The 25,847-nt window shown below is 27.6% G+C and overlaps 4 protein-coding genes across 8 annotated transcripts; 1 reads left to right on the plus strand and 3 right to left on the minus strand.

The window, feature by feature from the left end:
* Nucleotides 1-3,160: 3,160 nt before the first annotated feature.
* On the minus strand, nucleotides 3,161-9,064 carry LOC114130710 (UDP-glucosyltransferase 2). Of its 3 annotated transcripts, none has more exons than XM_027995739.2 (5): nucleotides 8,904-9,064; nucleotides 6,271-6,508; nucleotides 5,612-6,204; nucleotides 5,105-5,547; nucleotides 3,161-5,022 (listed from the first exon to the last, which is right to left on the minus strand). In XM_027995739.2, the coding sequence occupies exons 2-5, from the start codon at nucleotides 6,506-6,508 to the stop codon at nucleotides 4,722-4,724; spliced, it is 1,575 nt and encodes a 524-aa protein (XP_027851540.2). In that variant the 5' UTR covers nucleotides 8,904-9,064; the 3' UTR covers nucleotides 3,161-4,721. The 3 variants fall into 3 exon arrangements, with proteins under 3 accessions (XP_027851540.2, XP_050057118.1, XP_050057117.1); XM_050201161.1 differs by lacking the exon at nucleotides 8,904-9,064 and adding an exon at nucleotides 8,457-8,596; XM_050201160.1 differs by lacking the exon at nucleotides 8,904-9,064 and adding an exon at nucleotides 8,240-8,386.
* A 1,193-nt stretch (nucleotides 9,065-10,257) lies between these two features.
* On the minus strand, nucleotides 10,258-18,548 carry LOC114130679 (5-oxoprolinase). 2 transcript variants are annotated; one of them, XM_027995701.2, is made up of 23 exons: nucleotides 18,443-18,548; nucleotides 16,649-16,830; nucleotides 16,395-16,586; nucleotides 16,076-16,323; nucleotides 15,739-15,901; nucleotides 15,590-15,675; nucleotides 15,329-15,518; nucleotides 14,983-15,243; nucleotides 14,798-14,920; nucleotides 14,535-14,736; nucleotides 13,827-14,046; nucleotides 13,633-13,771; nucleotides 13,387-13,558; nucleotides 13,216-13,324; nucleotides 12,707-12,854; nucleotides 12,525-12,637; nucleotides 12,187-12,460; nucleotides 11,876-12,120; nucleotides 11,696-11,807; nucleotides 11,407-11,631; nucleotides 11,087-11,330; nucleotides 10,864-10,961; nucleotides 10,258-10,776 (listed from the first exon to the last, which is right to left on the minus strand). In XM_027995701.2, exons 2-23 carry the CDS (start codon nucleotides 16,808-16,810, stop codon nucleotides 10,630-10,632), a joined length of 3,873 nt encoding a protein of 1,290 aa, XP_027851502.2. In that variant the 5' UTR covers nucleotides 16,811-16,830; nucleotides 18,443-18,548; the 3' UTR covers nucleotides 10,258-10,629. The 2 variants fall into 2 exon arrangements, with proteins under 2 accessions (XP_027851502.2, XP_050055401.1); XM_050199444.1 differs by lacking the exon at nucleotides 18,443-18,548 and adding an exon at nucleotides 17,839-18,043.
* An 81-nt stretch (nucleotides 18,549-18,629) lies between these two features.
* Nucleotides 18,630-20,946, plus strand: LOC114130680 (uncharacterized). Of its 2 annotated transcripts, none has more exons than XM_027995704.2 (4): nucleotides 18,630-18,795; nucleotides 19,498-19,649; nucleotides 19,824-20,015; nucleotides 20,096-20,946. In XM_027995704.2, exons 2-4 carry the CDS (start codon nucleotides 19,510-19,512, stop codon nucleotides 20,352-20,354), a joined length of 591 nt encoding a protein of 196 aa, XP_027851505.1. In that variant the 5' UTR covers nucleotides 18,630-18,795; nucleotides 19,498-19,509; the 3' UTR covers nucleotides 20,355-20,946. The 2 variants fall into 2 exon arrangements, with proteins under 2 accessions (XP_027851505.1, XP_027851504.1); XM_027995703.2 differs by having other exon boundaries at nucleotides 18,631-18,795; nucleotides 19,498-19,709.
* LOC114130698 (UBX domain-containing protein 6) lies at nucleotides 20,906-25,068 on the minus strand. Its single transcript, XM_027995727.2, has 7 exons — nucleotides 24,458-25,068; nucleotides 24,040-24,345; nucleotides 23,786-23,952; nucleotides 23,566-23,693; nucleotides 23,090-23,493; nucleotides 21,420-21,549; nucleotides 20,906-21,359 (listed from the first exon to the last, which is right to left on the minus strand). Exons 2-7 carry the CDS (start codon nucleotides 24,270-24,272, stop codon nucleotides 21,111-21,113), a joined length of 1,311 nt encoding a protein of 436 aa, XP_027851528.1. The 5' UTR covers nucleotides 24,273-24,345; nucleotides 24,458-25,068; the 3' UTR covers nucleotides 20,906-21,110.
* Between the last annotated feature and the right edge of the window lie 779 nt (nucleotides 25,069-25,847).

Here is a 25,847-nt window from a genome sequence, read left to right on the forward strand (position 1 = left end):
GCTTATAACATTAGGTGCCTCGTTCCTAAAGAGCAGATATCTTCTGTCTCACAAAGGTGCCTGTTATCTCAACTTTTGGTTATCCCTTATTGAAAATCTGATATATATATATATATGGATTAATAATAAAAGCACCTACATTCATAATTGTTTGAGAACGTATGATAAGGTCGAATGGCCTATCCATTCTTTATTATCTATGTAAATAACTAGGTATGATCTCATTAAGACCACAGATATATACTAATACATTGTATGTATTTGTATGTATATACTAATACATTAGTATATATCTGTGATTAAGACGCATTTGCGTTCTGGGCTGCGCACGTACTATTCTTCACGTACTATTCACGATTTGGCATGGAAAGAAATCTTAACTGGCAGTGATTTTTATCACCGTACTACGTCAGTCGGTATACGTCTTATCCACGATGTAGAGAAGACCTATCTTCTCTACATCGTGGTCTTATCTATCACTGCCAGTGGCGGCCATGACACCTGTCCTGTCCTGCGTATCACAAAGTTGCGATCATACGTCCTAGTTATTTGCTTAGATCATATACCATGGATGGAGCCACTGCGTATTATAGCAATACAAAAAATTGAAGCCGATATTAGCAACGAGTCACTGAATTAGGTGTTCAATATGCACATGCGCAACGCAACTTATCGCAAATTTATCCATTAATGATTTGTTATCACATAACCATAGTGGTCTATGTTTTGAATTTTGACAAAACAATTGAACAAAATTAATAAGTTAATAAGTAAGATATAAAATAATAAATTCTGTGATAGGTGATTATTATTCAATTCTGTGGTGATAGTAATCTATGGATAATTATGCGACGAGTTGCTTCGCGCATGCGCATATCGATCACCTAATTCAGTGACTCGTCGCTAATATCAGCTTCAAAATAATACGTAGTGGCTCCATCCATGGTATATGATCTAAGGTTATTTGCCATGGTTGCACTGTTGTTTACACTCGCTGCAGTGCTACCACTACGTGCTAAACGGTTTTGGCGGGACGCACAAAAGATTTGACCGGGTGTTCGTGGCTTGTTTTTAGCGTTGATGTCTGTCGCGGTCGTGACGGCGCAGAAGCCGCGGACGAAGTTACACTCCGATTAGTCGATACATGGCCAGAGTTCGGTTGAGGCGAACACCTAGAGCGGGCTACACGCCAGTGCGCGGAGTCTTAACCACGATTAAAGATATCTTTAATCGTGGTCTTAACTGGCCCGCCACCCAAGGTTATAGGTAATCATAATGGTATTGACGACTTAGTACGTCGTCATATTGTTACAATGCAGCACAGAGTAATAATTGTTTACTTTTTCCATGGAAAATGTATATAATGGATAATTTAGTAAGTGGTAAAACTGGTAGCAACCCGGACTGAATGACTGGTGTGATAAGTTATCACTGATAACGCATTATTCTTTTGAATTCTATTATAGTTTGGTTTATTTTAGAAACTATATTTTATATTTTATTTTAGAATGTTTAAAATTTAAATCCAAACAAACATTTAACATATAATTATAGATCCAAACAATCATATTATAATCAATAGCATTTTATTATCTGTAAAGCACACATTTAATACTAAAAATTGAACGAGAAAATAATTAATAAATAAATATTTTTTATAATGATTAATTTGTCCACAACTATTCATGCATACATTAATATTTCCAATATTTGTTTGATCTAAGTTTCGTTGTACCAAACTATATAAGATCTATGCAGTGATTAATGTATTGATTTTACAATATTTATTTTCGTTTTTGTGGTGGTAACCACTTATTTCAAGTGCTTCAATTTTTTAGGTAAGTTTCTTGTTACAAATTGGATCTAGTTACTCACATTTTTAAAATTTTAAAAATTCCCAAAACTTTTCTTATTAAAAATAAATTTTTATACCAAGTGTTTATATTATCGATTTCTATAAATGTTATAAATTTCAAAATATCTTGAATTATTTAAAGATAGTGAAATTTTCCATTTTTTAGCTTTATTTTTAATGTTAATGAATCATTTTTTTGCTTAGTTAAATTTTTTGAAAATCTTATACAATATTCCACAAAATGTATCATTGTACCTATCTGTGTTAAAAATATTAAGGGCTGTTTTTACAATGTTCAGTTAGTGCCTAATAACCCTAACCGGAAGAATTTATCATGAATTAACCGATAGAATTCTACCTACCGGTTAGTCTTAATTGACACTTAACCGGACATTGTAAAAATGGCCTTAAAAATACATGGCCACATTTTTTTTTCTTTTTAATGTGCATACCTATTAAATTAATTTTTACAAAATTTGTCAAATTTATAGCAAACTTTTTATTAATTATTTGATCAATTGTTTTATTTAATATAAGCATTGGTTATTTGAATTTGGAACTATTAATTATAGTAATAAAAATAATTATTGATGACGATTTATGATGTAAAACCAATTAAAAGAAGTCCCAATCAAAATAAAATATTATACTACTTTATGAGCTTGGTTTACATAGGCGAGATGTTTCGGTTTTTAATTTAATATTTTTAAATTCTAGAAAAAATAGATTAAGGACAAACGTTCATTTTTAAACAATCGAAATTGTTAAGTTGGCTCAAAGTTATGTCTACTAAGGGAATAATGAATTGTGGATTCTGAGTGGAGCAATGAATATGTTGATTTTATAAAAATTGATTAAATATTATTTGAATATTTATTCATAATTTTATACAAACCTAGCTTATCTTCTACCTTTAAGTTTATTTTTCTTCTTGTAAGTTATTAATGTTATCAATTTAAAATTTATGAATATTTCTAGATTACAAAAATCCAAACATTTTCAATTTTAATTATTATTATACTGAGTGACATGCGTTTGTTTAAATTGTAATTTTATGCAAAGTAAGAAAATAATTATGTATGGGTACATTTTTTTATACTAACATTTTCAAACAAAATTTGCATGTTAAAAAGGTCAAAAACGTTTTAATATTTTTCTCCATGTACAAAGCAAGGCTAAGAATATAACCTGTTAATTTACCCTAAACAAGGTATGAGTATTCACAATATACTATTTAACAGAATATATTTTGTTAAATTGTGGTATGATCTATGAATTATTTTTTTTTCATATTATATTCAAAACTTTAAAAGCATAAGTAAAATGTGTTTATTTATACCAAATTATGATCAAAATACTGTAGTACAAATTAGTAATTTAGTATTTACAAGTAAATTTCATACCCTAAAATCCATATATTGCCATGTTTGTCCCAAATACATTTTTATTAAGTACATGTCTCATCTATTTGATATTTTGATCCATTTCACGAAACAGAAATTCATAAATTCATTCATTACATGTAGCACAATTACACAATATTATAGTATCATCTAACAGACATAGAAATGCAAAGGTGGGTAAATTAATGAAAATAATTAACTCAAGTTAAGTTAAGTTAAGAGGATATAATATCGATAAGTTAAAAGTTAGCAGTTAATAAATTATAAATTTAACTTGATAAGTTAAAAGTTAATATGGAAAAAAATATTAATTTGACTCAGTTTAAAAAAAGTTGATCTATTTTTTTAAATTAGTATGTAAATAACATAAAGAGTGAATGCTATTTAAATTCATAATATTGTGTATAAGTATAGAACGGCATAATATTATCATGTATATATTATACACAACTATAAAATTATATAATTTATACATTAGTTTGTGCTATTGGATATTTTTATTTTATTCTAATATAGTAATTTTTATGTACAAACGAAAAATTTCAAAATGCTTTTAACTTGATGAATATTTTTAAATCAATAATGAAAAGCTAAGTTATTTAAACAGTAAATTAAACTAGTTAAGTTAAAAAGTTAAAAAAAAAATTAACTTTTTAACTAGTTAATGCCCACCTTTGCAGAAATGTAATACCTATAGAATTGATCTATTTATCTATTAATTGATTTTTTCTCTACAATTTACATCTATATAAAAAAAAAGCAAAGATACAAACCTATTAAATTTATATAAATAGAAACTCATTTAACAATTTAAATTAATAAGCTCAATTAAACTTAAACAAAACTATTTGTTAAAGGCAATTATCTATTCTAGTAAATTATTTAGTAAGTTTATACTTTATAGTTATAAATTATTAATAAATAAAATTCAATTTATAAATACAAATTATTAAAATAATAAAATTTTCAAATTCATCAAACTAAAATAAAAAATAGATAGCTTTATTAAGTATATATATATATATAAAAAAAAAAAAAAACATTGAATAAAGGTGTTAACTTAATTTTTTGATTTTTTTGATTTTTCATATTTCACATAATATGTATATGTATAGAACACATAATATCAAATATTCTTTTTGCTTATATATGCAGAGTTAAATTAACATATTTTTTAAACTTTATTTTAAAAACAAACAATCTGAAGTATTTAAATTACAACAAGCCTGTAGTTTATGCTGATGTATGTTGAATTTTTTTTTTTTTATGAGATGCGCAATAAAAGAAGTCTACCAATGATGACATTTTATAAATTAACATCTACGGAGAAAACACCAAAATAATTATAGTTACTAACCTGCATATAATAATATTTAATTAAAATTACAATCAATATTGTCATAAAAGTTGAATTTATAATTAAATATTATCTTACTCAAACATTAACTACAATTGTTTACCATTTAATTGTCTTTTTTATCATCATCAGTTTCTATATTGTACTTGCGAAATTCAGTGACAAATTTGTAAATAAATTTGATGGCATAAAAAGAAAAAAGAAAAAAGAAAAATATAGTAATTATGAGCACAAACATTACATCAATAGATAAAAACTGGAACCAATTAAGTTTGTTTCCAGCAGTTTTTAGATGATGAGCACCATTATGGCGTATAACATATTCAATCCAGTAAACTGCTTTATCTAACGGTTTTATTGGTTGATCATGAAATATTTTACACAATTTAATTGCATTTTCTTTGTACCTGATATATATATAAAACAATCAATCAGTCAAAGGTATTTTGATACTTTAATAATAGTACCCTATTAATAAAATTTACTTACGATGTATTACTAAGAATTTCTTGTAAACTATATCCAAAACGTTTTTCAGTAAGTTCCGTATATTTTAATCGTATAGCAGCTCCTCTAGATTCCATCATTATCGAATTATACAGTTGATCACCAAAAATGGATATAGCTAACATTGGAACTCCATAGTAAACTGCCTCTTCAACACTGTGTATACCTCCATGAGTAATAAAAAGCACACAATTAGGATGTCCAAGAATGTCAACTTGTGGAAACCATTTTCTAACTACTACATTAGGTGGCAATTCTGGTAAATTATCAGATTCCCATTTCCATAAGACTTTTTGCTTTATTTGACTTAATTGACGCAAGAACATTTCTACTTGATACATGGGCAAATGACTACCTTTGACAACAGATCCAAAACTAAAATACACAACACCATCAGGTGAGTTATCCATAAGCTCTTGTAAGTCCTAAAAATATTAAAAATATAAATTAATTAATTGGTGAGCAATAATAGTTTATAATAAATGTTACTTTAGGTAGTTTAGAAGAAGGCTTTAAATGCATTCCAGCAACTTCTATAAAACTTGGAACAAGCGGCCTGGGTGTTCCTAAAGTAAAGTGTGTGTTTATTAGTGTTAATGAAATATTTTTCATCATTTCTTCCAACGATGGTCTAGATTCCGAACCAGTATAATTGAAATGTTTCAACATGATTTCATTTTGTTTGGGCATATAAAATATAGGAAACAAAAAAAATTGGAGGCATGTTACAAGAAAATTTATAGTTCGTTCAAATAAAGTCATATGATCTTTGTACCCAGAATTAGGATCTGGAATGTAAGAAGGATTAAAAGGTTGACTATACCATTGTGAGGGAAAAGCAGTTGGTGTAGCTGGGAATAGTTGAATAGCATGAGCACCAAATTTATGGCTCATTGACACAAAGCATTCATGTTGAAAGTTTTCAAAAATTACAACATCAAACTGATAGCCATCTGAATGAATAAATTCTTTAACTTTTATATTGTTCAATGTTTCTAATGTAAATTGACTTGCAAAAAACAAAGTTCCAATAGGGATAATCAATGATTTTAAGTATGGTGCTATAGATAACATGCTAAAATCTAGAAATAAAAATATAAATTACTATGTATAAATTTATGAAACTAAGAAAATCAATTAATAATTACTATTATCTTGTCTTTCTTTTATTGAAACATCAATATGGTGATAGTTTGGTGGCGGATTTTTTAGAGGAAAATGCGATAAAACTGTTACATTATGACCTCTTACAGCTAGTTCCTTCAACAGTGGTTGGAAACCACCATAGTGACTTCTAGCAAATGTAGGTAAAAATGCTAATATATTAGCTGACATACAATGGCCAACATACAGTAGTAGTAAAACTGTGAAGAACAAAAACTTCATCTGTAAAAAAAATAATGAAAAATGAAAATTTTGAACTATAATAAATAAGTAAAAACAAATAACATAAGTGAGTAAATAGGTAGCCACTCTACTGTTCAATAAGTGTAAAGAGTGTATCTCATCATTGAATAAGTCACTGTATGAATGTGTTAAATTAGAATTTAATGATAAATCATTGCATGCAAAAAACGGTTTTGAACGGAGAAGGTCTGTATCTGTTAGCAAAATTAGTAAGTAATAAGTATATTAAATATTTTATTATTTTACGAAATATTTTTGTAGACTAGTAATAAATAATAATAATAATTTACAAGTAGGTATACCTAATACGATGTATTAAATTGAGTTTTGCCGAAAAAATTACATTTATTTTATGATTAATTATTATAATAGTATATAATATTATTATTTTAAATAAATATATTATATTATATTCATATAATTTATCAATGTAACAATGTTAGGTATTACATTTTGAGTCAACAATCAATATCGATGTAGCGTAGGTGTAGAACGGTGTGAATAGGCTGTGGTATAAATAGGCAATAGCTTAAAATTAATATATAATTATGTCATATGTGTTATGTGTAGTATAAACTATAAATGTATAATAGTATAATTAATATAAACATTAAGAGTCACTACACTCATAATGTATATTTTCTCCGTAGTTCGTAAAATAGGTACATATTACATAATATATAACAATATAACATTGGACATAATAAATTTACCATGTGAATATGTGACCATGTTGTATGTTTGTAAGACAATGACAACACATGCGAATGTAGTACCTATCATTTTAACAACAAGTTTTAAGTAACTAAAATCATTATTTTTCATTTAAATATTCATTTTCATTGAATTTGAACTAGAAATGACTAAAAAAAAATGTTGATTTGTATTTTTGAGATATTTAGGTTTTTTGAAAGACGACTTACGAGGAAACTTCTATTAATATTTCAATCCTACTATGCTTACTTAGCTATTAATGTTAATATCTTGATACATTTTTACCTATCAAAAAATGCAATTTTGATTTTTTTGACGATTTTTATCAAAATTTTAAATGTAACTACCTACCTAGTACCTAACCGTAAACCGTTTCTTAAAAATAATAATGCCAATATACCTATTATCCAAATGATTAAAGTTTAAACTGCTGTATGCCCGTATGGACAATTATTATTTAGAATCATGTATTAAGAATAGGGAAAGTGGAGGAAAATGGAGTACGGACCCTCTCGTTCTAGGTCCTAGGGTACTATATTACTATTTACTATTATAATATGAGTCAATGAGGTTTACTATAAAATTTTGGCTGTCAAAAAACTTGAAAATTTAATTTCAGGTTCCTAATTAGTAGTTCGTTATTTTATATGTATAGGTAGGTACCTATGTAAAAAATATAATAATATAATATACGTTAAGCATGAACTAAGAAGGTAGGTTCTTAGTTCATGACGTTAAGTGTTAAGTACCCATAAATTATATTTTTAAAATACACGGAATAACTAAAATCATTATTCTATGTTTAATATCTAATTTTGTCCAAATTTGAAAAAATAATCTATTAATTAAAAATATGTTTGTCATTTTTAGATTTTTAGTTAGGTACTATGAAATTTTTAAATGATATGTTTTTGACAACAATTAATTCTACTGTATTACTAAAACCTAGTAAAATAAATTATTTTGTTAGAAATATCATTGATTATAAATACTTACTATTTATTTATTTTTTTTTTTTATTTATGGTAATATACTAATATAAATATAATAATATCTTAAAATATATTTAGTAATATAAGCCGACTATGTTAGTGAATAATAACTCTTAACTTCCGAAGTATAAAGTATTGTCAGTTAATTATTTTATAGTTTGGTAAATAACATAACACAAGTTACGAGTAGTTGGTGATGAGTGATGACTATAATGATATACTTAATAAAATGTATTATATCATGATGACTATTGAGTATTGACTGTGAATCTGGAATTCCGGACTATGTACTAGAAATGATAGAAATAGACTATGGAGTATAAATAAGACAAATAAGTGTTTAAGTGTTATCAATAATTATCTGCAACTGAATTTTTATAAAAAATAGAAGTCGTAATCAAGGTGTATTTAAAATACACTTTGGTCGTAATAACAACCGAGATAAAATAAATGATAAACATTAAACCTAAAATGGCCGTAACTTCGAAACGGAAGTCCGAGGCCTGAGCAACCAATTTATTGTGATTGCAGATTGCACCATCGTTCTTGACTTTTTGAAATATTAATAAAATAATAAATACGCAGTGATAGTGATAACTTAAATGAATTTGTACCTAATTGAGCGATATTTTAATAATTTATCATATAAAAATACAATGTACACTTACTTTGAAATTTGAATAAATACTAAAATACTATCACTGACAAGTTCCGACGTTAGAAATTGTACTCAACGCGACTCAACGACTGGTCTTTGTCGACTAAAGTAAATAGGTACTAAAATACTAAATAGACTACTACAACTGTGAATCATGGACCACGGTAGGCAACCTAGAACAGTTATGGCGTTAAATTTTAAATTATTTAAATTATCATATTAAAGAATTTGTTATATGTTTTATGCATTTATTTTACACAACTGTGCGTTATAATGACGTAGTACAAAGAAATTAAAAATCTCATGAAATCTCCAGGATTAACGTAGTGTTTTTAAGTCGTACAATAATATACTCTGTTTTAAGTACATTTTAATTTATTCTAATGATTCAATCTCAATGTATAAATAAAACATTTTTGAAAAAACACCAACCATTGAAATTGAACATTAGGTTCTAAAATTTAACTAAAATAATATTATTATAGTATTATATTATCAGCTATGGTGTAACTAATAACTATTAAAATTAGTTGATCAGATTAACCCATTTTATTATAATACGATCATATAAACATTATAGGTAATCGAAATTCTAAATCATTTTGATAACTATTTATCAATTAGACACACTAAGGCTAATGCACTATAAATGTCATAGAAAGAATTTCTCATTATGGATATGATACTACTTGAACCTTTTTTTAAATAATAATCATATAAAATATTTTATATTTAAAATTTTTATTTAAACTATTAAAATATTACTTTTTGTCTTAAACAGCTAGAAATACAATTTGAAAAATAAATCAGTTTTATCTCATTTGTTAAATTAAAGTACAGTGGAATCTCGATAACTAAAACCTTTATAAGTCAAACTTATGATAACTCGAAGGAATGCCTTGGCCTCTCCCTTACATTGATGAGTTATCGAGGTTCCATTGTATATTTATGTTATATATTGTATATTTCTGCAAATACCCCCATCTGTTATTTACAATAAATAATTATTTAACACTATATTAGGTGTATGATTTTTCAAAAATATTGTTTTTATTTTAACTTATTTATTTCATTAGTTTTACTCATTCTTTTTTATAACATAATGTTTTAATTTATATTTTATATTTCTGAATTTGTAGGTTTGACATTTATATAAACCTTGTAAGTATATTTATATATTCTGTTTTCCTACAGTATATACTGTTATTATTTTAGGAAATATTACAACAAAGTAAAGATTACCTTCCATTTTTTTTTTCATTTCATTAAATAAATATTTAAAATTTTATTTTTATTATAAAAATATAATTAAATAAGATTTAATCTGTATGAGACTTAATAAATAAAAAGATAGAACAAAAAAATCAAAAATAACACCAATACCTATATTTTTATAATAATTTCAATGCTAATAATATTGGGTTATAACAAAATCAAGCATGAATTAATTAATATCACATTGAATAGACCAATTTACATTAATATTGTTAACAATAGTTAACTATCATTTAAATAAACTATAAAATAAAACACAATTATATAATTATTGTATTATTTGTATTAGTATAAAAATAATATAATATTCAATTGTATCATTTGTATCTCATTCCATCATATATATATTTTAATGTTTTAAAAAGTATTTTGGTAACAATGAAAATAAGTTATTAAGTTTCATGATTTTGATTTCAAATTTAAATATTTAAGAATAATTAATTATAAAACTATTTTTGCTTTTAAGCCGATTCTTGCAGCATGCGGTAGTTATACCCGGATCCACGTTCTAAAGTTGAGCAACAAATAGGGTTCTTCGCAGTCGTGTTGTGATCATTAGATGGCAATCCGTATCCACCACCACCAGGGGTTAATAACAAAAATGTGTCCTAAAATAAATACAATATGAAGTGAGAGAGTAATATATTCCATAACATACTAAATATATTATTTGTATCAGTTATCAAAAACCTTACACCTGGATTAATGTTGACTGCAGTCTTAGCACCTAGTCTAATTTTTCTGCCATCACGTCTTATTAATAGATTTTCACCTTTTTTCCCATTTTCACCACCTGTAAAAGATTTTATTTTATTTAAATACATGTTTTATACAAACAAATAATATTCATCTTTTAAAAAAAAAAAGGATGTTCGTATCTTATATGTAGCAAAAATATTAAATAATGTATATTTTTACCTTTGATTCCATTAGGAGCAAAAGATCGCCTTTCTGTCAGTATTGACAAAGTTACTGGAGATCTAAACTGTAATTCTCTTACAACACCATCGCCACCACAATATTTGCCGTTACCCCCAGAATTTTCACGTAATGTAAATGTAGTTAAAAATACAGGATAACGTTTTTCTAATATTTCAGGATCTGTAATACGAGTATTTGTCATGTGAGTATGAACTCCACTACGACCAATCCATGTAGGCCCCTATAATAATTAATATTTAATAATGCTTTATTAAGATGCAGTATTCAGAAAATGACACTTTAGTTTTAGGACTTACAGCTCCTGCACCACCAGCAACAGTTTCATAGTAACCCCAATCATCTTGGCCAAATGTTATATTATTCATGCAACCTTGACTATCTGCAGCAGCACCAAATGCTTTTAACACGACATCAACAACACGTTGTGAAGTTAATACATTACCACCAACAACGGCAGCATTCTCTGATGGATCAAGTATAGTTCCAGAAGGAATGATCGCTGTGATGGGTTTTAGGCAACCCTAGAAAAATAAAAGGAAATAATTAATTTAACAGAATTTTTAAAATGGTAAAAATGAAAATTACTTGGTTTAATGGTATATCGTAACCAATCATACTTCTCAAGCAATATATTAATGCTGATAATGTAATAGCTTTTGGAGCATTACAATTGCCCCAAACTTCATAACTAGTTCCACTATAAAAAATAATAATTAAATAACAGAACATTGAAGTTTAAGATGATAGTAAAATACTAAAAATTACCTAAAATCAAATATAGCTTCTCCATTTTGAACATTTATTTGAACTGAAAGTTTTATAGTGGATCCATCATCCAAATAATCAACTGATTCCAATGTTTTTAATCTACAAGCCGAAAAATTAGCATTACCAATGTTTTTCAACATATCTCTCACTGAAATTTCTGCATTTTTTTGTATATGGTCCATGTATGCTTGAACAACATCTAATCCATAAGAATTTATGAGTTCAGTCACCAAGTAAATACCCTAAGGTAAAATATACTATTATAAACAAAACTATTTAATTAAAATAATATTAAAATATAAAACTACTTTTTGATTTGCTGCGATTTGTGCTTTCAAATCTGATAAATTATCCTTGAGGTTTCTAGTTCCAGAAGATCCAGGTAATGATGCAGGAGCCATAAGAGCATTGGTAACTTCTTCCTCACAGAAACGTCCTCTACGAACTAAAAAGAAACTTTTAAATTGGGCTCCTTCTTCTGACAATGATTTAGAATGTGGTGGCATTGATCCTGGTGTTATACCCCCAATATCTGCATGGTGTCCCCGACTTGCAGCATAAAAGACAGGTTTTATTTGTCCACTGTATACATATTAAAATAAAAACTTTAAACAGTTTAATAAAATACTTAAACAGATTTACATACGGATAAAACACAGGTGTTATAACAGTCAAATCGGGCAAATGAGAGCCACCTGCTTTTGGATGATTACTGAGAATCACATCACCCTCTTTGATCTCATTACCAACTGATTTAATCTAATAAAATTATGTAATATATTACTATGTTGAATTGGAAAGTTACTAGATAAATAAGTAAAAAATTACTTGATATTGAACAGCTTCTTGCATAGCACCTAGATGCACAGGAATATGAGGTGCATTTGATACTAATCCACCATCTGGACCAAATAAGGCACATGAAAAATCTAAACGTTCTTTGATGTTAGTAGATATTGATGTTCTTTGAAGTATTCTAAAATGTTTAATATAATTTTAAGTACTGATAATCAGGGAGCAGATTTGTAAATAGATGGGTATTTATTATAGTAAATTATTTAAAACATTGTAATATTAAAGTTCAATATTAAAAATTATTGTATTTAGTATTTTTTGATTAAATTTAAATTTTTTTAAATACTAAGATGTATCACATAATAAATATAAAAATAATTATTATCATTTCAAATAAAATAAAATGTTTTATTTTTAATTCTATTCTACTTTAAAGTGCATATTTTGTAGCATATAGTATTCTTAGAAACATATTTTAAGGATTTTTTTGCATATCAATTTGTTTAATTATAAAGATTACTAGATTAAAAAATAATTTTTACCTTCCCATTTGTTCAGCAATACTCATGAATCTATGAGAAAAAATACTTAATTGAATTGGTTCAAGTTCAACCCCAATTTTAGAAAGTTCATCACAGTTAACTTCAATTTCTAAAAAAAATGCATGTTAAAATAAACAACATACCACAAAAACAATACAATTAAATACTTACCAATATCGCCAGATTTACTTATTATAGCTTTGCACTTAGGCTCGACTAATATTGTACTCAATTTATCCATTATGACTGCTGGACCATTAATTATATGCCCTTTATTTAGCTTGCTAAATAGGTAAATATTACAATCTATATAACCCATGTCTTCAAAATATATTTGTTTGACCTAAAATATAAAGTTAATTTTAATAGAATTTTATTTTCATTTTTAAAGGCATTAAAAGCTTTAAAAATGCTTACTGATTCAATTTGTGGTGGTTCATTAGTTTTTACTTCTTCATTGTCAATATTTAACAATGTTTTACCAATGCCTCTTACACGAATATCATCAACATATATTTTACGCCCAGATAGAATAAATCCAAATTCCTTTTGGTATCTACAACATATTTCAAATTTAAATAATTATAAATATTGGAAAACAGCATACAAACCTTGTAAGAAATCCATTTAAAAAATCTTCATAAACCAAACTCGATTTAACTATGCCATTATAACTGGCTGAACACATAAGAGCACAATCTGTACCTTCATATCGTAGATGTAAAAATGGTTCAGTGTGTAGTTGATTATCTGAGAATCCTTGTTTTTTAAGTTCATTGATACATTTTGAATTCAATTTAATGATTCGTTCATTTAAATATTCAAAGTTTTCTAGTAATAAAAATAATAATTTTTATTAATTAATTAAATATCTACAGTAAATAGTAAATATTATACATTAAGCTTGATACTAACATACTTATGCCTTACGTTGAAAATTAATTTTTATATAGACTTTACTAAATTTAAATAATTTTAAATAAATATTTACAGTGTATTGATAAGGTAAGCCGTGTTATAAGAAAACTCACAAGGTAAGAAGTATACTTAATTAAAAAAAAAGTAAAGTTAGTGTCACGCTTAACTATTCAAAAAAAGACAAATAAACACTGATTCGAAATATGTTTAATGTATAATACGCTAGTGTTTAATATATTTAAATTATTTTTTAAACTGATGTTTAACTTATTTTTAATTATTCAAGTCATGGATGTAGTGATGTAGGCATTTTTTAAGTTTTTTAAAAAAGCCATCAAATTAGTTGACATGAATGACAGAATGATTTGCTATTTCTGTTATAAGCTAGACAAACATCTTACCAATGTCATATGTTAATGCACAAGGCTCTTGAACCTCGTGAACAACATCAGCACATGCCATACCATAGGCAGATAGAATGCCAGCATATTTATGAATAACAACTCGACCAATTCCTAAGGAACGTGCAATAGCACAAGCATGCTGTCCACCAGCTCCTCCAAAACAAGCTAATGTGTGCTGTCTAGTATCATAACCTCTTGCCTATTAATAAGTATATAAAGTATAAAATCAATAATAATAACATTATTTAATTGAAATTCACCTGAGTTAGAGCTCTAATTGGACGACACATTGATTCATTTGCAACTCTAATGAATCCCATTGCAACTTCTTCGAGGGTCATTAGATTTGAACTTCCAGATTGAAGTCTTACAAAGTTATTAACCTGCATCCAGATATTAAATTATATGTAGAAAACAATTTTCCAACTTATTTAATATATTATACTTCAATAGTCAAGGCTTCAAATTCTTTTAAGGATGCTTCTTTGTTTAATGGCATGTCTTCAGTTTTACCAAATATTGAAGGAAAGTATTCAGGTAACAATCTACCAAGAACTAGATTAGCATCAGTGACAGTTAATGGACCTCCTTTTCTATAACATGTTGGTCCTGGATGAGCCCCAGCACTCTCAGGTCCAACAATAAATAATCCTGATCTAAAAAATAATCTGCTACCGCCACCAGCTGCAACAGTATTTATATCCAGCTAGTAAACAAAGAAAAAAAAAATTTCTAAATAAAATAACTTGAATAAAAATATAGTATATTTAACATATGAATAATATTTTTACTTGAGGGGCTTGAATTGTGACACCAGCAGTTATTGATTCAAAAACATGCTCAAATGCTCCATCATAACGACTAACATCGGTTGATGTACCACCCATGTCAAAGCCTATAACAGGTTTATAAGGAGTAGTCACTGTGTATCCAACCACACCACCTGCCGGACCTGATAAAATAGCTCTCGAACCGTTGAAACTAAACAATTTTTTAAAAATAATTGTTTTAATGTGCAGCACTTGACACTTAAAATTGATCACATTTTATACCTATTCATTGGCGTTAGTCCACCATCACTTTGCATAAATAATATATTAACATCTTTTAAATTATCTTTAAATCCTGAAGCAAATCCCTAAGCATGATATTATTTTAATTCTATTAATTTGTATACAAAATGCCAATAATTAAAATTTACTTCAATATATTTTTTTATATGTGGCGTCAAATAAGCATCTGCACAAGCTGTATACCCCCGAGGTACAATTTTTACCATAGGCATTACTTCATGAGACAAAGATACATGTTCAAAACCAACTTCTTTAGCTATTCTTCCAACAGTACGCTCATGTTCATTATAACTACATATAAATTAAAAACAAATAGGTTTAGGTATACATTATAATAAAAGTTAATATTATTATTATTAATTTTTAAACAAATCTTTCATTGGTCAGTAAATGTATAAACACAGAAAAACAAGAAATAATTACCTACTTTGTACTAAAAAAAAAATATGTATAAATTTTATTTACGTGTAAGAATGCATTAGAGCAACAGCAATACTTTTAATTCCTTTAGATCTTAAAGATATTAAGTCATTTTTTAGTGCAGTTTCATCAATTTGTTTTAAAATTAGAATATCTTCACCAGTCACACCTTGGACAATTGGCTTATCATCCCAAATTGGAGTTAGCTGATCACATTTTTCACACTTTAAATTAATTACTCTACAATCTATTTCCATAACTTCTTCATATAACACATCTGGTGTTACAATTTCCTAAGATACATTATTTATTTATATTAGGTATAAGACAGAATTATGATTTATCATTGTTCTAAAATTCTTACTAAATCAAATATTTTTGGACGAGCTTGATTGCCAATGTGTAATAAATCTTTGAAACCACGAGTTATCAACAAAGCCATACGTTCACCTTTTCGTTCTAGAAGAGCATTTGTTGCAACAGTTGTACCCATTCGAATCCATTCTATGTAACTACTATCAATAGGCTCACTTTGTGGCATACTTTTTCCAGTTTCCTAGAAAAATGAAAATATTTTTTTAAGATAATCTGTTTTTTTATGCTGTAAAAGATTTTTACTGTTTCTAATATTCTTCTTATGCCTTCACGAGGGGCATCTGAATAATTTATTGGATCAACTGATAAAAGTTTCATAACATGAACTTTTCCATTTGGACATTTAGCATAAATGTCTGTAAAAGTACCACCTCGATCAATTGAAAATTTAAATTTTCCTCCCATGATACTTGTATTTAAATTACCTAAAATAAAATTGAGATATATTATTTACAAGTGATATCACTTTTTGATAAAAAATGTGACATTTTAAGTAATAATTAGGTAATGTGAAAAAAATTTGTAAAATCATAATTTTTCAATTAAATATCTTATGTTGTCATATATTTTGTTTATAAGCTTAAATATTTATGATACACAATATATTAAATTTTCAGGTCTTAGCTATAAAAATTATACATTTTATAAATTTTTAACTACAAAATAATTCTGATTTTTGTAATTGTTAAGAATTTTGTCAAAAATAACTTCGAATCATTAAAAACAACTATGTAATTTAAATATTTTTAATATGCATAATAACAACTTGTGAAAAGCCTTTAAATAAATTGTTAAGCTTTTTGATCTAGTGTTTTCTTTTCGAAATTTAAAAAAAAAAATCAAAATCAATAATATTAAATTTCTATAAATAGTTCAAAATATTCAAAATATTTTGAAAATTATACCTAGTAAAAAAAATGATAATTGGTTAAACATGTAAATATCAACAGATATTCGTTCTAAAGAGTTACAAACAACTTTCAAAATTTGGTTAGGTTTTTGTTTTTCTAGATTTTAATATTTTATTTTGTTTTATTAAATTATTTAAATATTTTGAAACGTATTGGGATTTGGGAATACATATTCAAAATACTCTCATACACAATTGGCTACTAGATACCACCCTCAAGCTTTCAGTTAATATAAAAACACTTATTTAGTAAACAGTTTCAAAACTCTGTTGACACAGAAAATAACACATCATTATAAAATCAATAAATTCATCGTTCCGCTCAGTCAAAAACATGCAAAATAGGATTATTAGGATTGTCTGATGGTAAGTATTTAAGTCATACGTAAATAATGATTAGGAAAAGGGTGTGGTTGAAACTCCAAAAGTTTTTTAAGTTATTAGTTGATAAGACTTACTGGTGGTTGAGTTTAAACCAAAAAATTAAAATTAAATAATAATAATTACTTATTATGTTAAATACCTATAAAAAAACGTCTCAAATTTGAGGAAAATTAATCAAATAGTATTATGATAAATAATTTATAATTAAAATAACCGTAAAAACATGAAATGTCGGTAATACAAGATGTCGAGATTATAATAATGTATAGAAAATATGCGTTTCTACACTAAATAACTGAGACACTATGACTGAAGTTATTAGTTACTAAATTTCTTCTACTTTGAACTCTTCATACTTTATAGTCTTATCTTCGCGGGTCATAAGTATTTTGATCAGTGTTGCTACGATTTATAAAATTAATTAAGGTACAATCAGGATTTAAGATATATTTCAATAAATAAAATAAATCTCGCATATCCATATTACCATGGCTAAATTTAGCCATTATAATATATTATTTTATTTATTTTTTTTAAATTATAGCTATAAATCTATGACGAAATGGTTATTTTATATTTCATCATATATACAATACGAGGATTAATGACAAACCAGTACTATTAAGTATTATTGTATAATTTACGATTTAAGATATCTTTAGGTATCTATATTATACTTTTGTTAAACTCGAAGAGTTATGTAAATTGTAAAAACTTTAGGACATAACATAACAATACATTACCACTGGACTGTCTGGACTTTACTATTTTAGAGTTAAGACGTCTTAAACTATTATATTTAATCTATAATTTCTTGTCAATTAATAACGATAACAAGAAGTCAACAAGTATTGATAATAATTCTACAGAATATTCTGTGATAATTCCGTTAAAACATCGCGTATGGCGTATGTTCGTTTCGTGATAAGGATTCGAATTTCGAACGGTTTTTGTCTTTGTCGTTAATAATTGTTGTCTAAAATTTGTGTATTTGCTGTTTCTGAAGTTACGAGCTTTGAGTTACGACCAAAAATTAATAGTTGTAGCTGTGTATTAACCGACGTAACGTTTTTTACCTGGAGTTCTGGCAATAGAAGTAAGTAATAAAAACTATTGAAACGAGTTCATAATCTGTTAATATTTCGAAAAAATTGAATGCTTAGTTTTTTAGAACTTCGTTTGTTTTCATTGTTTAATACGCATGATTTTTACTTTGAACTTAAAACGAACTATAAATAAATCGAAGTCTCATACGAATGTGACACAGTAGCGGATCCAGAAGTTACCCAAGGGGGGGGGGTGGATTTTCATAAGTGAAACATTGGCTTTCAGTGAGTTCCAGCCCAATATTATAACTTATAATATAAAAAATAAAAAATACAGCCCAAGGAGGGGTTAGGTTAGCCCCCATCGCCCCCCCTCGTATCTGCCACTGATGTGACAAATGTAGTTGGTTTCTAACCATAAGTAAGAAAAAGCTTAATTCCTAACCATGGCTTAAAGTAGTAGGTATCTAAAGCTGTCTAAATGGTCCTGACCATTTAGGTCGGACCAACATTGGATTTTTGAGCTGTGTAACTATATGTTTAAACATTTCTATGAATGTCTTTGTTCAACATCAATTTAATTTTAACCTACCTTTAACTAGAAAGCCACATGATATTTTATTTATCCTTCAAAACTGTTTCATTATACTTTTGTGTGTATGTCACAATTATTACTATCAATATCAATAATTACACATCTGCATACGATACTATTATTATTGTGATTTATATATTATCATAATTTTTTATAGCCAGATATTAAAATGGATAATAAAGCTGTACACCAACCAATGGTGACCGATGAACCACAAAATGAAGTTCAAAACTCAAACATTCACCCATTGTCTGATCATATGAATATAAGTGTAGCGTTTAAGGAAATAGTCTCCAAGGATCCACCCAGGTATACAAAATTTATCGAAGCTGTCAATAAGACATTTGAAGAAATTAGTGATTGTGTTGGGTAAATTAAATATAATTTTTATAAATTAATATTATACTGACATTATAATTATTTATTCAGATAGGTTAGGTTACCTATGTACACTATTAAACATTTTAATATTAATTTTTGTAGTCCAGAAGAATTTAAGAACATAATGGGTGATATATCGTTTTTAAAAAGTAAAAGGAATGTGACAAATTTGTTGACTACATTAAAAACTCAGATCAATAGCCTGATGAGCAAGCATTTTGAACAAATTATTGAGGAAGAAAATCTATCTGAACTATTTACTAAAAAAAATTCATTAAATGAGGAAGAAGCAAAGTATATTATTTTATGTCTTATTACATGCTTATTATTAAGTTTACATTTAATACATTTCATGAGAAATTGTTAATTTTTAGAAAATATTACATAGATAACGATTCTATGGAAATAATAGAATTAGAAGAGTCTTTGCATCAACTTGAACTACAAATTATGGGTTTGGAAGAAACTAATGAAGTATTGTTCAATCAAGGAAAGTTTAATAAACAGCGGTTTGATCAACTATCAGAGAGGATAACAATGTTAATAGACGAATGTCAGACTAAATACACTGATTGTATACAACAGACAGACTTAATACGAGAAGATTTCACCAACATATTGAAGGATCCTTGAATATTGTATAGTATACACCTATTTTTAATTTATGATGTCACACTAGCGTTTAAGAAATATCAAATTTTCAACTGACAACTTTCATTGTGTTCAATTGTATTTATCATCTAATTATTTAATTATAATGATCAATGGTTAATATTCTAAATATTGCTAGTATACATTTTAGTTTAATAATAACTGTAAGGTAATTAGCTGTTATTTTTATTTTTATGTTTTTCACAGCCGTACAACAATTATAATATTAAGTTGAAAAAATATGAAAACTTTCATAAATTGTTAATTTATTTTACTATAATAATACATAATATTATAATAATATATTTTAATAATTTCTGAGTAATCTTTGAAAATAAATTTTAACATACATGTACATAATACTTAATTTCCAAACAACAATTTAATACAATTTGAAAATTAGAAATATAATATTTAATGTTTACTTTATCAAAAGGTTCAAAAATCAATAATAATGTCTATGCAGTGTGTTTAAGGATATGTGATTGGTAGAGATTAAGCACTAGAAAATAGAAATTAACAGAAAAATAATGTTACATTTTAAGTAATACATAACTTTTTTATTTATCACAAATTATGAAATAAATTATATTTTATTAACAAGGTCAAAAAGAAACTAATTAAATATATCCATTGATTGTACCCAAGTATAGTAAGTAAAAAATAAATAAAATTGGTTATTGTAATTTATCACAATTGATTTGAAAATAAAATGTATTTAATTAATATTTATGCAGTTTACTGCACCAATGCCATGAGCTCATCTTTTAAATAAGGATGTTCCTCATTGTTTTCAGGCGGATCATTAGTAAAGAGTAAAACAGTGGTAGGCACCAAGTTCAATTCACTTAATGTCATATTTTCATGCTCGTTATCAAAAGTACTTCCACTAGACAGTCTCAGCTTGAATGGCCGCTGTTCATCAAATACACTTTCTTTAACAAATTCCAGTACATCAGACAAGTGCTCATTGACACCAAACGTTCCCTAATTGAAAAATCAAAATATAATAATGGCAATTAAAAATTCAACACAAGGCAAGTTTACCTGTAAAATTAAACAGTCTGGAAATTTAACTCGAATCAAACAGTACTTGTAATTTGATTTGTATCTATTTTGTTCCTTCATACGCATATTTTTAGTTTTTAGAATCATTTCACTTTCCAGTTTTTCAGTCCTATAATTGAACAAACAAGTAAATTATATTAACATTTGATATTAGAGTATATTTTTATTTTTTGATTGAATAAAACTACTTAATTATTAAACTAAAAGGACATCACGTGCTCACACTGTAATTCACACTTAATTTTTTAAATGAAAAAAGTTTTGAATAGAAAAAGCAATAGTTTTACTAAAAAATGTTCACAACATATGAGAAATAACTGTCTATATTTAAGTTTTTTTCTTATATATTTATTAACAAATACAATCTAGCAAGTCATGATGTAAATAATAAATAATATCCCATAGTTAAAGTTATTTTCTTCTAATTATAACAAATTGGTAAATCTACTGTAAATATTGTGTTTGTCCAGTGTAAAACTGTTTTTCTACATAACTTTGTGGTAATGACTCCAAATCACTTTTAAAATAATTTAATTTAATATTAAAATATATTTAACGAGAATTCCTTATACTAAACAACTTAAATAAGATGTGTGTGGCAATCTCTTCAGGTGTTATACTGGCTAAGTAAATAATATCTAAATATAGTATTAAATATTAAAATTTATAAATTTACTGACAAGAAATTTTCAATATGTGGATACTTGTAACTAAGTGGATCAATTTTTTTTTATTGTTTTATTAAATAAATACTTCATTATTAAAATTAATTTGAGAGTACTTTTATTATGTTAAAGGTGTACTTATATAATTTTATTTTATCTACTAAGTTTATGTAACAGATTTCTTACACTAAAATTTGCATTAAAAAAAGATAATAAAATAAAAATATATTATAATATATCATACATATATAGTATGTAGGATATGGAAGTAGATGTAGGAGTTACTTATTGATCTATTTGTTCCCAATCTATAAATTCTATAAAGTTATACAATGATGAGTTTAAAAATCTAAAATTTAACATGAATAAAAACTGCATATTTAGGCTATTTTCTACAAAAATTGATTTTTTTTCTTAACCTTTATATTAATATAATTTTACAAAGATATTCATCGTCATTGTTGTCATTGTCTCAGTTTTATATTAATTTGATGACTGGTGCAAAGTGCATTTAAATTATATTATGCTAATAGGTCAAAATACTATCATATCATTGATAAGTTATTGACTTAATTTATTTGTTTAAACACAATTGACAATAGTATTTGTATGGGCCAGGACTCAGGAGCGTAAGGTAATAAGATAACAATATGCACAGCCATACACAAAATGCTTATTGCATTACTAACACCTAGAGTGTAAATAAAATGAAAGAATAGCTTAGTGAGTACTGATGTGGCAATTTGAATAACAGTGTTCGGAATTACCAGGGAAATATTGTAAATTAAATTAAAATAATAAAATAAAATTGCTTAACTATTTGTTCATTTCAATAAGATATAAAAATTCTAACAAGTTAACAAAAGATCTTCTTTTTTTTTAGAATTTTTTTTATATAATTAATAATTTTTCAAGCATATTTTGCTTATCTTGGCTTGTATAACTTCTAATTCTAAATAATATGTTCTAAGCATTTGTACTTACCTTTTTTGATATTCTGCTTTTATTTCAGCAGTAGAGACAATGAAAAACTCTGGAGGTAATGACACTTTTGTTGATGCTTGTGATGGTAAAAGAACTTGAACATTTCTATCCAAGACTAATTGAATGCGTTCTGCAGATTGTAAGTCGTCCACAGTGGTCTGCACTGAGGCTAGATTATCCAAACATTCTTCGGGAAAAATTAAAAAATCTTCTTCTTGTTCTTGGTACATAAGTTTTTTTTTAACAAAACCAATAGATTCTAAGAATTCAATGGCTCCTTTAATTGGCAACACCTTTTCGACAAATGTTTTATTAGTTAATCTGATTTTACGATATTTTTCTTCGTCTTTATTTCTAATGATATTTTCTGCATATGTCACTAGCAACTTAATACACTCTTCAACCTTTTCAAAAGAAAATAATTAGTAAAATGGCTTAATGAATGCTACAGTATTAGTTTGGAGATTTTATTTTACCTTGGATCTATTATGATTGCAGTTTTGGATTAGTAAAATTGATTGTAGAATAGGATCATCTTTCATTTGTTCTTTAATGAATTCTTCTATTTTTATATGCCACTCTTCTTGTGGCAAAACTTCTAAACCTATGATTAATTTCAATAAAACATTTTTTTATCACTCCATTTGATTAATTATATAAAAAAATAATATAAATTGTTGCAAAATAAAAACTAACCTATCATCGGGCACTGGAAAAAAATACCACTAGTAGCTAATGGTCCAGGGACTTCAACACTCGTATTTTCTTCTTCTGAACATGTAAATGTATTTATGTTTTGGTTCACGTTTTTTCTTTCTGCTTCCAATTCTTTTCTAGCTCTCGATTTAATGGCAGCCAATGAACTGAAAACCAAAAATGTACTCACTTAGACATAATTTAAATATTATTCTTGAAATAGACTGTCTAGCATGGTATGGTATTAAACTCACATATTTAGAGGACCGGTAGTAGTCTTTTTACTCTCAAAGCGGGCCAAGGCTGCAGCTGCTGCCTGTTTGGCTTCATCGGTAGGCTCAATTCTACATACACGAGACGTCTCGCCTTGTTTAGCCACAGTCTTGGCTGCGGCAGTTCCTTCGTCCAGACGGTGACCGGGCCCTGCTCTTTTGAACTTAACATCAGCTTTTTTTTTTTGAAAAAATTTTTTCAATTTATCGCTCATTATAAGCGTGGGGTGTACGATTTAGGCAATTTCAACTGGGATACGTCCTCTTTTAGTTCATCAACCACAGTTTCTGGAAAAACGACATTTGATAAGTAACAAGGTACAGATTTGAAATGATCATCTACTAGACTTCACCATTCACGGTGAGTGTTTTAAAATAAGAAAAATATTCTGTTACCAACCGGTGGACAGAAAGCGCTCGTAGATGTCACCACTGTACTTGCCCCAGACGAATATCAAAAGGACGAGCAGCAGACTTTCGAACAGCACCAGCGAGTTGAATATGTCAACTTGGAATCGGTCGAAGCTGACAAAGTGCAGTGTGTCGTACAGGGCTCGTACAACCACGGCGCGCAGGTCCGTCAGTGAGAAACAGTCGTCGAGTACGGTGAGCGTGTAGAGCTTGGCGAACGTAGACAGACCGTGCAGACAGCCAATTGTGGATGTGTCGTTGTTCGACGGAGTCGGGACGACGTGTTCTTGAAATGTCATTACAGCTGCTTACGATGATACCGCCTTTGCGGGCCGGACGATGCGATCGGTGTTTGAAAAACCATAATAATATTATTGTTAACTATTTATATTATCGTCGAACGGTCTGCTACGAACGACCACGACGACGAAGAACGTAAGACGAATAACGTATAAATATCTAATGCAGTAATGGCATTACTGTAATGCCTATTGTATTATTGAAGGATACGAGGTAATACCTAAGTAATAACTTTTATAATATTTAGTTATTACGTATGTTCAACGTTAGTTACCGTGTATTGGTGTAGTATCATGTCCATGGACGCGAGAACGCTACCACGCATGATCCGTCTTATCACTTATCATCGGTGAAAAATACCTGGTTATCAGAACCAGAATAAACGAACGAATAATTCTTGTGTTTAGCTGGATGGGGGGTGGGTGCATAGCTAGTTATTAGGTCTATGGTGCATAGTGTCTGTGTGGTCCTCGAACACATATTAACAATTAAAAACTAAAAATTATTTGTTATTCTTTTATAAATTATATATTATCAATTAATTCAATGAGTTATAAGTTACATCCAGAGCGGATTTTAATAATATTTTATTGTTGCTGGCTGAAATACAACCTCCGCATTTAGTATTTATTTAGTTCATCGTACGGGGATACGTTACAGTTGTTTATTTTCCAAGAGTGTTTCAAACAAAAAATAATTAACAAATGTTTTTAATGAGTGCTGTCTATTATAATTGATTTTTAAATTCTGGGACCAAATATTTTATTATGTCTGGTAAACGCGCAAATTCAAAGCAATCGTCAGTAATCGTGTCGGCAGAACGACGTGAAAGAACCCCAAAAAGACACAACATCGGTGGTATTACTGAAGCTTTGGACGACGTTGGACAGTCAACCAGTAGTATCAATGATTCTATAACATTGAGACGTGGTCGTCGATCAAGGAGGCGAAGGTCGAGGAGTCGCAGGAGGCGTGGCCGATCGCGGTCTGGTCGTCGTCGGACAAGGAGACGTAGCGTCCGCGGTACCGAAGAAGACGAAGACGACGACTACAGCACGGACGCTGAAGAAGACGACGAA

Source organism: Aphis gossypii, chromosome 2 (genome assembly GCF_020184175.1).
Source record: "Aphis gossypii isolate Hap1 chromosome 2, ASM2018417v2, whole genome shotgun sequence".
Lineage (NCBI taxonomy): Eukaryota > Metazoa > Arthropoda > Insecta > Hemiptera > Aphididae > Aphis > Aphis gossypii.